The sequence below is a fragment of the Dipodomys merriami genome, unplaced genomic scaffold (genome assembly GCF_024711535.1).
Source record: "Dipodomys merriami isolate MVZ:Mamm:240054 unplaced genomic scaffold, mDipMer1.0.p SCAF_8, whole genome shotgun sequence".
In the NCBI taxonomy this organism is placed as follows: domain Eukaryota; kingdom Metazoa; phylum Chordata; class Mammalia; order Rodentia; family Heteromyidae; genus Dipodomys; species Dipodomys merriami.
The window spans coordinates 10,552,438-10,565,874 of record NW_027206401.1 but is presented as its reverse complement, the minus strand read 5'-3'; the positions used below and the strand labels follow the sequence as shown (position 1 = coordinate 10,565,874).

The window sequence follows — 13,437 nt, the reverse complement described above, 5'->3', positions numbered from 1 at the left end:
TACAGATGTGATTGTTGTTCAAGCCATGAGAGAGATAGAATCCTGGTTACACAATTGTAGCACCAGAAAAAGAAATTTAGGAGGCTCAGTTTTCATTTTACAAATGAAGGCAGGAAGGTCTGGGGATTTGCTTAAGCTGTGCAATTGTTATTGGCAAGGTTTTGTTTTTTTTGCTTTTCTGTTTTGGTTAAGCTAGATCTCACCAGTTCTAACTTGGTTTCAGACTTTCTCACCACAGTGTCTTGCTCTCCTCACTTTGGCCCCCAGCTCAGCACATCTGTAGTAACGTGATCGCCGATGACCTCAGCTTCCCAAATAACTTCCGTAGGCAAAAATTCCATCTGCGAGGCTGGGCCGTGTTTGTGTGGATTTTTTTTCTGGTGGTGACATTGATCCTATCTCTTGGACAGGATCTTAAAGAAAGGGATGATTGATAGATCACGTGACAGAGCAGGCAGGAGGCCACTCTGTCTACATGGCACCCGGGTGTACGGTGTTGAAGTGCGACCGCATCTGGGTGTATGCTTTTCCCCAGCAGCACAGGCCTTTCTTTCTGAGTCATCTGCTTCCCAAGACAGAGACTGCCTTTGGTGGCTTCTTCCTGTGCTCCCCCCCTCCCTCTTCCTCTGTCCCCTTTTGCATCTGTCCCCTGGTGAGTCCTAAGTAGCCACTTACTCAAAGCTGTCCAATAAATAGATGAATTCCTTAATAATTCTGCAGCACATCAATTTCTTCTTCTTCAACCATCCTATTTTCTGTAGAACTTACACTGGACACCGGATTCGTTTTAAAAACTATTTTTTTTTTAAAGAAAAAAGGTGTGGAGTTAATCCCATAGCTCTCGTTCTCTCCTCTTGGGTGTCAGCTACATGCCTTGCTTATTGTATCTTTGGGCTCCTAGACCTTGCCATTCATTAGCACTTGTAAGAGATTGGTGTGAGTAGAGAAGGGAGAGGTGATAAAACTCAAATTGGCTCATTTGGTTACACATTAGTAACTGATAAAGGATAAGAAGATATTGACTAAATGGGATTTTAGGGGACTCATACCAGGCTATTCTTGTTTTCCATTAGTGTGGGAAATCAGCACTTGGTTGTATTTTGGGGTGGAGACATTTTTCTTAAGTGAGTGGGAAAACCTCTTGACATTGTACAAAGAGCCTTGCATGTTCAATGGTGAATACTAATGGTCTTTGTGTATAAAGAATTTCAAAACTCTTGTATATGACCACTAATAACACATCATTTTCTGCTTCTTTGGAGGTTACAGACTTTCTGCAATTGGATTTTTAGGAAAGATTCGAACTTTCATCAAGCCATTCTCCTACTACTGCTCTCATTAACTCTGTGTTTTCATAGAACTCAGCAGAATTTTCAGCCTTTGTCCTAGAAATGAAATTGCCCCCTCCCCAGTATTATGGGTCTTGTAATAAGTAATTGCAAGCAATTTGGATGGAATTTATGGGTTTAGGGATGAGGCAATGACTTTGAAATGCTTTGCCCTTGGCTCTCAATGCCTCTGGGTGAAGATTCCAAGGTTTGCGCTGTGTCCCAAGCCTGCGCTCTGGGGCTTTGGAGTTCTGAGGCGCTTGATGCTATCTGCTTATCTCTCTCGTTCTCTCTATTTTTGTGTAAGTACTCAGGCCCTGGGTGCTGTCTCTGAACTTTTTCACTCAAGGCTAATTAACACTTTGCCATTTAAGTTACAGCTCCATTTCTGGCTTTTTTTTGGGGGGGTGGGGTGGTTCATTGGAGATAAGAGTCTCACAGACTTTCCAGCCCAGGCTGGTTTTGAACTAGTATTACTAGATTTTAGTCTCTGAGTAGCTAAGGCTTGGGGTGTGAGCCACTGGTACTGGAATCATTTAATTTGAGGTACCAAGGAATTATTTAATTAGAAGTTTTCTAAAAAAAAATAGAATTGAGGTTCACAATTCTCCCTTGCAGACTCTAGTAGTCTTAGTAGAGTTCATTCCTACTTGAGAGATAGAGTCCCAGTTAGAGTAAGCAGGAACGAGGCTCTGGGAAGAGTTGGCTTGGCAGAATGAAGAGCAAATGGTAGGATGGCTGAGCATGAGCCACCGCTCTGGCTGGAAGTGGGTGATGGAGGGCAGGCATGAAGCAAGGGACACGTAGGGCACAGATCCACTTGGGCCTTCTGGGCTCTGGAAAGATCTTCCGGTCTTCTTGGAGTGGCACAAAGCCATGGAGGGGTTGAGAAAGCCAACAGAAACGCCTCTGCTCTGGAAGGAGACTATGCAAACGGAGCAGAGTTCGCCAGAACTCTCTGGAGGAAATCAAGTGAGAACTGAAGGAGAGGAAGGAAGAGTTTCTCAGGGATGAGCAAGGGGTCGATGCAGGAAGAGCAGCTTGCTTGAAGACAGCAGAGCACAGGCCTGGAGAAGAAGGCAGGAGAAGGAGTTCTTCTGCTTTTAGCTGGACATTTGTTTGGTGTGTTCAAAGGATAAGGCTGAGCGAGCAGCGTGGGTCGTTAGCTCGTGAATTTCGAGTCCTTGGAAGGCTGTCCCCCAACAACGAGCACACCAACCAGGGAAACACCAGGAGTGGAGGGTGAACCCTAGAAACATTGGTACTTAGGAGTCTGGCAAGGAAGCCAACTGGGAAGGGAAAGGAGATGGACGCTCGCTGTTGCTGGAGGTCAAGCTGGTGTGTGACAAGGAGACAACAGAGATGGTGTTCAATGCTGGAAGAATTCAACACTGGACCAGCAGGAGCCTGGGTATTTGGGTTAAGTCCTAACTTAACTTGTGAAACTCATGCTTGGTTTCCTGGGAGGGGCAGATGTGTGTGAGGCAGCAGTAGATAGGCTGGACTTGAACTGATTTTTGCCTAAGGAATGGCCAAAAGCCAAATATGGGTTGGAGCAGAAGACGTAAACATTTAGACTTGTTTCTCTAGGTGGATAATGTTTTACTTTTGAGTTTTCTTGAAAAACCTAAAACACCCAGCAGAAAAGTGTTTTGAAACAATAACTGGTGGTGGGTGGGGGGAGGGTACACTTGGAAACTATTTAAGTGCATTTAGAAAACGAGGACCTATTTTGTGTGGTTACAACTGGGATCGGAGGAGATGTGATTCGTCCCTTGTTGGGGTTGCCTGTTTGCTAGGGGAACAAGCACTTGGGAGGAATCACCCAGACGTGGGTGTGCCATGCGGGAAAAATGGAAGTTGTGCCACGTGCTATGCAGGAGAAGTGTAGGGAAGCTTGAATGCACCTGGCTTTGGGGTTAATGTAGAGCAAGGATGGTAGGAAGTTACTTCACTACTGCTTAATTAAACCACCTTTCTAGAGAGGGGATGGTTCTTCCAGCTTTGTAAAGTATTTCCTCCAGGAACCAAGGCTTTGCTTCCATCCTCCTACTTTCCATCTCTCCCTTCCTTTTCCCTTTTCCCTTTCCTTCCCTCACCTGTTTTCCCATCCCCCCTCCTCTGTCCCCTCCTTCTCTTGTTCCACCCCCTCTTCCTCTTCCTCCTCCTCCTCCCACCTCCTCCTCCTCCTCTTCTTCCTCCTCTTCCTCCTCCATTGCAGTTCTATTTTTGTTTATTTGTATAAAGGAGTTGCCATATTACAAAGCAATCTATGAATACATTGGATCTTGGTCACTGTTACCCCTTTCAAATATTCTTAGCCATCCCTCCCTTCCAAACTCACCTTCTCTCCTGCCTTAGTTTTATAGGATATACTTTGAATTCTTGACTACATTCTCCCCCTCTTCTCTTCATTCATCTACCCCTTTCCCCTTGACCCCACTCTATCCTTTTCAAGTATTCACTTCCTGGTGTTTATTTTGTTGAAATTTGACTTTGCCTTTTTAAGAAATTACACTATTTGAGTTCTCCCTTGAATCCACTGTATTTAATTCACATATTTGTATATGCTTGCATAACACCCAGTGTCTTTACTTATCAGTTTATAAGCTAAGTCTGGCTTCCATGTATAAGTGAAAACCTCCCATCCTATGCCTCTCTGAGCCTGACTTACTTTATTTTAAATAATTTTCCCAGATCTTTCTGTTTCTTCACAAATGATACAATGCCTTTCTTTCTAATGGATGAGTACAACTCCATTGTGTATATATACACATTTTCTTGATCTATGCATCCATTGAGAGACATCTGGAACTGGGCTGATTCCATACTTGGCTGTGATGAATAATCCTGGCTGCTGTTGCCCCTCCTCTTTCTCTCCTTCTTCCTCTTCCTTGTTCTCTACCTCCACCTCTTCCTCCATTTTCCTCCTTCTCCTTTCTTTCTGTCTCTGTCTGTTTCTCCCTCCCTCTCCTTCTTCCTTTCTTGAAAAATTAAGATTTTTTTTTATTTACAGGACCTTGTAACTTGTGGGCTTGAAAAATTCAATTTATAAGCTTGTGTTTTTCTGAGTGATAAAGAGTCCTGTAGAGAGTGTGTGTGTGTGTGTGTGTGTGTGTGTGTGTGTATAAACTCTAGACATTAAATATGAAATTCTTAAGAAATCTACACTTGACTATATATAAAACAATGAAAAAAAATCTTGTTAGTTGCATTGAGAAAACCTAGGCTTCCAAAAAAAAAATCCCTCGTTTGTTGCCACCCCAAAGAGATGCCAAAGCTGCCTGTTTAGAGTGAATGGCTGTACTAGATAGTCAACAGGCACAGTGTGGCACTGTGGGTCTTCCAACCTTTGTTCTTTTCTTGTCATTAGATAAGGCGGGGGGACCTTTAGGTTGTGCCTGGTCAGGTCTGGCCTTGGTAATTCTTCATGGAGGAGCAACACATTTTGTAGGTTGTGTACATTAGACACAGCAGAAGAGACTTGAGAACTGCAAGTGGTATCTTCTGACTGTGTAACACAATTGATCAGAGATATGAACAGCTTGTGTGTTTTGTGGGAACCCAGCAACAAGAGCTCATTGTTGGTATAAAATCATTACAACAACACGGAATGAACTGCAGTTAGATCTTTGCAGCTATGGTTTAACTTTGCCTCTATACATTTATTTATGCTTCTCTCAACTGCTAATGGTCTTCTGTATGGTCTGGATGTGTGTGCCTAAGCCGTGATACATTTAACCTTCCATGGTAGATTTGTGTGTGCATCTGTGTGTGTATATGTTTGTGTGTGTATGTGTATATATGTGTATGTGTGTGTGTATATATATGTGTGTATGTGCTTAAACTCAGGGTCTCCCACTCTGATATGGCTTTTTCCTTTCTTCTCAAGGCTGGTGTTCTACCATTTGAACCATGCCTTCACTTACACTTTTTCTGGTGATTAATTGGAGATGACAGTTTCATGGGTTTCTTCCTGGGCTGGTTTGGAACCCCAGTCCTCAGATCTTAGCCTCCTGAGTAGCTAGAATTCCAGGCATGAGCCATCAGCACCTAGCTAATTTGCGTGCATCTTTTTGTAGTAATTGATAAATCATATTCTCTACATATATTTTTCTTACTCTACGTCTAGGTTCTAGGATGTGTGCGAGATGTCCTTGCACACTGTTGCATATCCCCGTTCCCAATCCATCTACAAGTGCACTGGTCCACTCCAAACCCTGTTGTTCAGGGATCCATCATATTTTGGAATGCAGGATGTTGAGGATACTGGACATTTTGGATGCATACAAGACACTCCTCACTCAGTACATATTGAGTGCCTGCTGTATGCCGCGTACTGAGATGATAGGGACTGTGGCAATCAATAAAGTTTATAAGGCACTCAATCTGTCTGACCCATGCTTCCTAACTATTGCCTCTCCTCAACGGCACCATTTCCTACAATGTCCTGTTCCCATTGCTTCCTAGTGACTTGAATCATACACAAGACATTAGTAAACAGACAGTAAAAATATATGAGGTTGTTGAGGGGGTGGGGAGTGATGAAATGGAAAGAGATGGGGAATAGAACATGAAGGAGAATTGGAAACGGCAAGCCAGGATTCTCGAAGGGTCATTAAAAAATAAAGAAATCCTATTTGAGGCTGCCAACCTTGGAGCTAAGTTATTTAGAGTGGAAAAAGTTGGCAAACTCAGACCTACTCAACCCAAAGAGCCAATATTTTGTAGATTTTATGGCCCATGTAGTTTGTGAGCCACCATCACACAATTGTGTACATTATTAATGAGCGAGACAGCCAAGGAAGGGTTATAAAACCTGAGCTGAAAGGAAGGTGGGGGCTGTAAGAGGAGGACTGGGAGACTTCTGTATGGCCTGATGACTTGGGTGAGGAATGGAAGCAAGAAGTAGGAGCTTCTTTAACCGAGAGATTCTGGACGTTCTAAACTCAGTTGACTTTTTCTCATCTTCATTTTGCTTCGAAAACTTCACAGGAGGCTTCTATGTATCCTTCCAACTCGGTGTATCCTTCCAACATCGGTTAATCTGTCTTTCCTAGTCTTCTTCCCAGCATTCTCCACTCATTGAAACCTATTATTAAGTGCCCACTATATATCAGGCATTGTGCTGGACTTGGGCCACCTACTCTCGATTCTATAACATCACCTTTGTTTGCACCAGCCTCAGAAGCCCTGGGTCAGTGTATTAATGACTTCTCTACCTCATCAGATGAGAGGTAAAGATTTATCTACTATTTCTTTCCTTACCTTCCTTCTTCCTGTCTCCTTCAAGGTATCTTTATTTAGGCTGTGATTTATGACCATGTCTGTAAGGTCAAATACTCTGCTTTCCTTGTTTTTATTCTTTTATCTTCTCTGTGTCTTCAACCATTGCCCCTGTTTTGGTCTATTTCCTTCAGCCTGGATGGCATATTTGCAGGTCTGTGGTATTGCAAAGATCCTTTTGTGGTAGATATGTGTATGTGTCTTATACTCTTTAGCTACTATGCTGTCTCTTACTTTGTTTCCTTCTCATCCAAGATCTCTCTCAGGATAATGACTTTCATTGATCTTCGCTTCCTCATCCCTGGGTGTTTGCTTCTGCTTCTGCCCATCCCTCGGAACTCATTGCTAAGCATCTTGTAGGTCAAATTCTAGTTCCAGCTATGTTTCCCTGCGCTCCTCTGACTCTCAGCATTCTCGATCACTTTTCTACAAGCATTCTAGGAACATTTTTACAAGCATTTCCTTGGTTCCTCCAGATCTTTGCTTTCTTGCTGTGTGTTTTCCGTTTCAGTGCTGGGATAGGTTCCCTCCCCAGAAGTGTTCAAGGTGAGGGGAAGCATCTGTGTTTTCTGGCTCTCCTCATTCCACATGTTTTAAATAAGACCATTGAATACTGAAGAATAGTATTCTCCAGTTATAGGGTCAGGTTGTGAAAACTGACATCTGTCGGGGGGTGCGGGGAGAAGAAGGGGTTCCCTGGTAACAATAGCCAAAGAAATTTGGAATTTCTTCAACATGTATTCTCCGCCATGCATTTGTTCATCTGAGCCTCAAATGCAGCAGCTGTTTTCTGCTTTGTCTCTATTTCCTAACGACCCTTGGTGTGGTCCAGCATTGGAATAAGCGTTGGTTTCTAATGTTTCTGAATTAAGTGTGGATTCCTTAGAAAATGAAGAAGGCTGGGAGAAACCAGCTTTCATTTTTGTCATTTTATAGGTAATAGATTCTGGGGTAGACAGTCCATTTCATGAGCAAGTTTCAATCAACAGTTCTTCCTCAAGGTTAATAGAACAGGCAAACACCTTTTGCCATAACAGAAGGTAAGAGGTAAGGACAGATTAGCTTACATTATGATTCATCATTTCAAAATGTCAGAATAAAGTGGATCCGCTCCATCTCCCAGGTCTCTCATTCTTCAGAAAGTGCACGATTTGCTTTTCTAATGCTAATGGACTCATTGGTTGTTGTTTTTCTCCCCCCTCCGTTTTTCTTTTCTTCCCCTACAGGCCAAGTTCAGATAATCGACGGCAGAGCAGCCGAGAGAGACTGGGCAGCAGCAGCGACAAGGGAAACTTGGCAATGGAGTCTGCCAAGGAGACGCGCTACTGCGCGGTGTGCAATGACTACGCCTCCGGCTACCATTATGGAGTCTGGTCCTGTGAAGGCTGTAAGGCCTTCTTCAAGAGAAGTATCCAAGGTAATAGTGTGTTGAAAACAACGTATTCTATTATAATTGTTATTCTGACTCCAAAAGCGGAAGGACCACACGATCAGTCACCTGTACTAAACAGTAATCTAGCCAGCTAGGTAGAAATGTGAATAAGTGAGACTCCTAGGAGAAGGAGCTGACCGACGCCAGGGCAGCTGACTTGGCTGCTTCTTCCTCTCCACAAGCTCTGGAGAGTCTTGAGCAAATTCTATCAAAGGAGATTTCAGTAGCAGTGTCTCTGTGGTCTACAAAGAAATGTCTCTGGCCTGATTGAGAGATGAGAGATGGACACTCACCCTTCTGCTTCAGTGAGATGCTGTGGTAGTGTCTGTGGGTAATTATCTCTCTGCCTTAGCCTTGTCTACATAAATAGTCTGTCCTGATCTTTGCTCCGGATCCGATTCTTATTTGGTGTGTTCTCTTCTTCTGCTCCCTCTCTTTTTCTTGTCTCGTGGATAACATGACCTTTCGCTAACTGAGCAGATTTAATGTCTGATGACATTGGGGTATGTATCATCTGCACCCAGTAGTTGTTAAATGTCCAGCTATAACAACCCACTGTTCTACTCCGATAGACTTCCAGCTATATCAGATTTTCATCTCAGGAATATCTTCATTGCTGCGTTTATGGGAGATATCCTTGGAAAAAGACAGGCTTTTTCTCTCCCCTACATCAAGGATCTATGTTAAAATCCTTTGTGTCCCAGGACCAGAGGTCTGATGGCAGTTGAGGTTTTTATTTATTTATTTATTTAGGTCTTAATAGTGGAGTATTTCTCCCCCTGTCCCTATTCCTTTTTCAGCTTGGCATATAAATGCTAAGACTACATGTGAGGGAGTTTTTGTGTGATTCTTTCCACACCAATCTAGACTTGAGGAATTTGTTGGAAAACAAGAGTCTGCAGGACATTAGACATGGGTGGAAGGAGTGGTTTTCGGGAACTTTCTGAGGTGGCTCTTTACAGCCCTGCTGCAGGACACAAACAGGTTGGCACAAACTATGTATTTTTTTCTTCCATTGCCAGTGCTATTTTTTTAAAGCTGTTCATATCTTAATAGAATAGCCTGCGAGGTCAATATGATCCATTTTAAAAGCATTTTCTTTGACACTTACTGCTTTCAACATCTTTGAGAATTCAGTTAGAAGGATTAGATTTCTTTGTTGGTGTTTTTATGAAAAATAATGATATTCTCTGTAGTAAATGTGTGTGACACTATTAATTTTTCTGGCTGATGCTATCTTAATTCAGAAAAGATACAATTTAGACTTGGTTTAGGTTAGTTTAAGGCCCTTAAAGGCATTTTTTGACATATACTTTAATTTTTTGGTTTTATCATATATTTGACTTCATAATATCACTAAGCATTTGATCTGGTGGTGAGAAAAGTTTATGATTATGATATGACTAATGAATAGGTTCGATTATGATTAATGAATAGATTCAATCATACACTTTGACAGGCCTGAAGTGTAGTTCTCTCCCAAATAAAGGGTGATTTAGGGCTGTGATCCTCAAAGCTTTTGTGTAAAGCAACTATTTTAGCTTGTGCAAGGTATGCATTGTGTGTTAGCTCTCAGCTTTGTCGCTGTGGCCAAAAAGAAGCCATCATAATATGCAACTAGATGATAGTGGCTCTTTGCCAGAATAATTTTATTTACTATGTGATTATAATTTGCTAATTTTAAAGATTTTTATTATTTAAACACCATTATTTGTAGGAAAATATGTGGTTTTAAGGCCAAAGTTTTGTTTATTTATATTTTACTGAAAACCTTGCATCTACCTAGATGTTGCCAGTGAAATTGAAAAATATGCAAGACACAATCCATAATGTCACAAGATTCAGAATTTATTTGGGAAGTTTATTTGGGAAAGCAGAAGTATGTTCTCATGATACAATTAGAAAATCAGTTGGAAAAGACAAAGTAACACCAGGTAAAAATATAAGAAAAATAATAGATGAATATAAGAGAAGAAAATATTTTATACGTAAGATTATAGAGATTGAAAGATGTTATAGCATTCATGCCTGTAATCCTAGCTTCTCTAAAGGCTGTGATCTGGAAGATGGATATTTGAAAACTCTTTGAGACTCCATTATGCAATTAATTCCATCTCCAGTTTACTAAAAGTAAATCTGAAGAGCAAGGTAGAGAAAAACATGTGTGTTCAGTCATATGTTGAACAGGTGAGCAAAAACCAGGAGGAAAAGGAGAATGTGAATGAAAATTAATGAAATTGATTTACCATTAAAGGAACCAATGGCATGACTTGCCTATATATTCAGTCTTAGACTGTGTCAAAGCAAAGTTACCAATTCCTTGTCTTTGCCATATGTTTCATTTTTTAATGATTATAAAAGGTAACATACCAGAGTCAGTTTAAGGGTTTTTAGTCCCATTTTCTCATCATAGTCTTGGTACCCTGGAACTGAGAAGTTGTCCTGAACTCCTGTGGCTCTTTGTAAATCACACTGACCCTCAAAGCCATGTAAGGACAGTGAAGAGTCTGACACGTAGGTGGAAAGTTCTGAGATGCTGTTTCTCTTGTTACTTAGGAAGAGAGCTAGGATGAGAATATGGAAGAGTCTTCTCTTGTTCTAAGTGTTTTGGTTGAAGAGCAAAAGTGTTTGACTTGAAAGCATACAGATTTCCATCCACTACTTAATGTACAAACTTGATTACTTGAAAAATTGAGTAATAGACTTCAGTTGAATGTACTTCTTGAGAAGCAAAGTCAAGGTTCCTAGAGGAGTCAGGATGGAATTCTGTATTTTATTGATTTTTTTAAATAATTGGAGGCATAGATTTGTGTCTTTAGAGAGAGACCCTAAACTGACTGAACTGTATAAGCCAATCTGGTTGTAAGCTCAGCAGTCAGATGTTACCTTTGAGTATTAGTGCAAAGAAAAAAAGGAACCTGATGAGCTCATTGCTTCTCACACATCATTATTTCCGAAGGCCACAAAGCACAGAGGGACCCTAACCTATCTGCACAGCTCTAACTATGCTACCATTTTGTTTTCAATCTGGTATGTATGCAGAAGTTGCTCAACATTAGACCAAACAGACATAATGACAGCAGGTGTTTCTTCTCAGGTTAGCTGAGAGCAAGGAGGGCCATGGTATCAGGGTAGAATCTGGCTACGGTTTAATATAGTGGGGGCCTTAGATCTAACCTGGCTGAGAGCCTGGTCCTCAGGCCCTTACCAAGCTTTAGGGCAAGATCATCCAGCACCCTGGATAGCTCCGAGAGCTGGGGAGAGGTAGCGGACATATATTCTAGAGAATCTCAGGCCTGTGTAGCTGGCCCCATTCATTTGGGAGACCTCTGTCGTAAAAAGAACATAGCCATTTCAGGCTTGAGGGCTTACGTGTTTTCACCAAAGGTGGGTTAGTGTTCCCACCTAATTTTGCAGTCATGTCTAGTCACCTGGCTTATTTATTCACCCTTGTTGGGTGTGGCTAGGGAATGAGGAGAGTAGAGAGGCTTCTTCCTTTCTTGTCATGTGATTATTTTATCTCTGAAGTCTTCTCAGAGATTCAGTTGAGAACCAGCTAATATATTCAACTCAAAGTATAAAAGCTTTGGTCTCCACACAAGCCAGTCCCTGTGCAACAGCAGACAAGTCTTTTCGGTGGTTAATCAAGTTGTGTGAGCTTGAGCTTCAACCTATTTGATGCCAGTACAGTAAAATTTCTCTTCCTGTCACCTAAAACATCCTACATCTTTCCATTGCTGCTTCTTAGTTCTCCCTCATCACTGTAGTCCAGCCACATTGACCTTTCTTCTCTTCCCCAACACACCAACATATTCCCCTTTTAGATTCTGAGCTCATCAACATGGTTCTGTGCGTTTGCTTATAAGAGCCAGCTTCTTACATTCAGGCTGCTGTCCACAGACACTTTCTCAGTCAATAGTCTGCCTTCTCTTATCAAAATGAGCATCACAAACATTTCCTAGATTGCTTTCAAAATATTCCCTACCCTGGATACACAGAGATGACGTGTATTTATGGGATATTGTGCGGTGTTTTGATATATGTTTGTGTTGTATAATGTTCAAGTCAGGATAAACCTACTTATCTCCCTGAACATTTGTTACCCACATGTGATAAAAACATTCAAAATCTGTTCAGCTTTGTTGAGCTCTAAAACACATGATCATTATTTCTGCTCTCAGTACCAAGCAGTAGCATACTAGAACATCTTACTCCTATTTAACTGCAACTCAGTCCATCATCATGTCTCCTCCTCTCCCTCTCCCCTGCGTCTGGGAAGCACTGTTCTACCTTCAGCTTATATGAGGAGCACTTGCTTAGATTCTGCATATGAGCAATATGCAAAATCCTGAGGTATTTGTCCCTGGGTTTGGCTTATGATAACACAATGGCTTAAAGTTTCTGTTCACGTTGTAAATAAAGACTCACACACTCACACACACACACATATTAATTTATTTTTGCTGGTCCTGGGGCTTGAACTAAAAGCCTGGACACTGTTCTTTAGCTATTTTTCTCAAGGCTACTGTTCTCTACCACTTTCTCTTTTGGTGCTTAATTGGAGATAAGAGTCTCAAACTTTTCTCGCCTGGGCTAGCTTTGAACCTTGGTCCTTAGATCTTAGCCTCCTGAGTAGCTAGGATTATAGGTGTGAGCCACAAGCACCTGGCTAAGAACTTTATGGAACTCTAATGTGTATGTGTCTAAAGCGGTAGCAATCATTTTTATCTATATTTTAAAATAGTTTATATTTTAAGTAGGTGTACAAAGGGGTTTCAGATCAACATGTCAGTTTGTGAGTACAATGCATCCATGTCACCCCTTTCCTCATGCTCCCTCCTCTCTTTCAACCCCACTTTTCCCTTCACTTTAAGTGGTTCCATTTTCACATATGGACGTTAAATATCACAACTGTTTTCACCCACATTTCCTCTCTCCATTCATCTGTCTCATCTCTCTCCGCCCTTTTGAACCTTATCCACCCTCTCACAAAACATTTCAGCTTCCTGGTGTTCATTTTGTTTATCTGTAAGTTGTTTAGAGCTGAGCTGTTCCAAGTGGAGCCCCTCAGACTTGTCTGCCTGGGCTGGCTCTAAACCTTGATCTTAAGATATCAGCCTTCTGATTATCTTGGATCACAGGCCCGAGTCCCAGTCAAGCGCTTGTTCCCTGACCTCTCAGTGACCACTATCTGTTTCCTCTGCCACCAGCCAGTTGTCCTGACCCTGGGGTGTGTTAATACCTGTGTCCTGGTCTCAGGAACTCACACTTCAAGCCTGGGAGTTAGTTTTAGCTATTGTTTTATTTTACTGCCTTACCCTTGCTCTTTTTTTTTTACTGCCTTGCTCTTGCACAGTTTTATGGCAGCTTTTGGTCACGCGCATGTCCACC

General features: G+C 41.8%; 1 protein-coding gene across 3 annotated transcripts in view; it reads left to right on the top strand.

The window, feature by feature from the left end:
- Esr1 (estrogen receptor 1) overlaps positions 1-13,437 on the top strand; it is a 325,828-nt gene that overhangs the window by 116,729 nt on the left and 195,662 nt on the right. For all 3 annotated transcript variants that reach the window (XM_070010912.1, XM_070010911.1, XM_070010913.1), the window contains exon 3: positions 7,841-8,031. In XM_070010912.1, the coding sequence (XP_069867013.1) occupies positions 7,841-8,031 (191 nt within the window). The remainder of the gene's footprint in view (positions 1-7,840; positions 8,032-13,437) is intronic.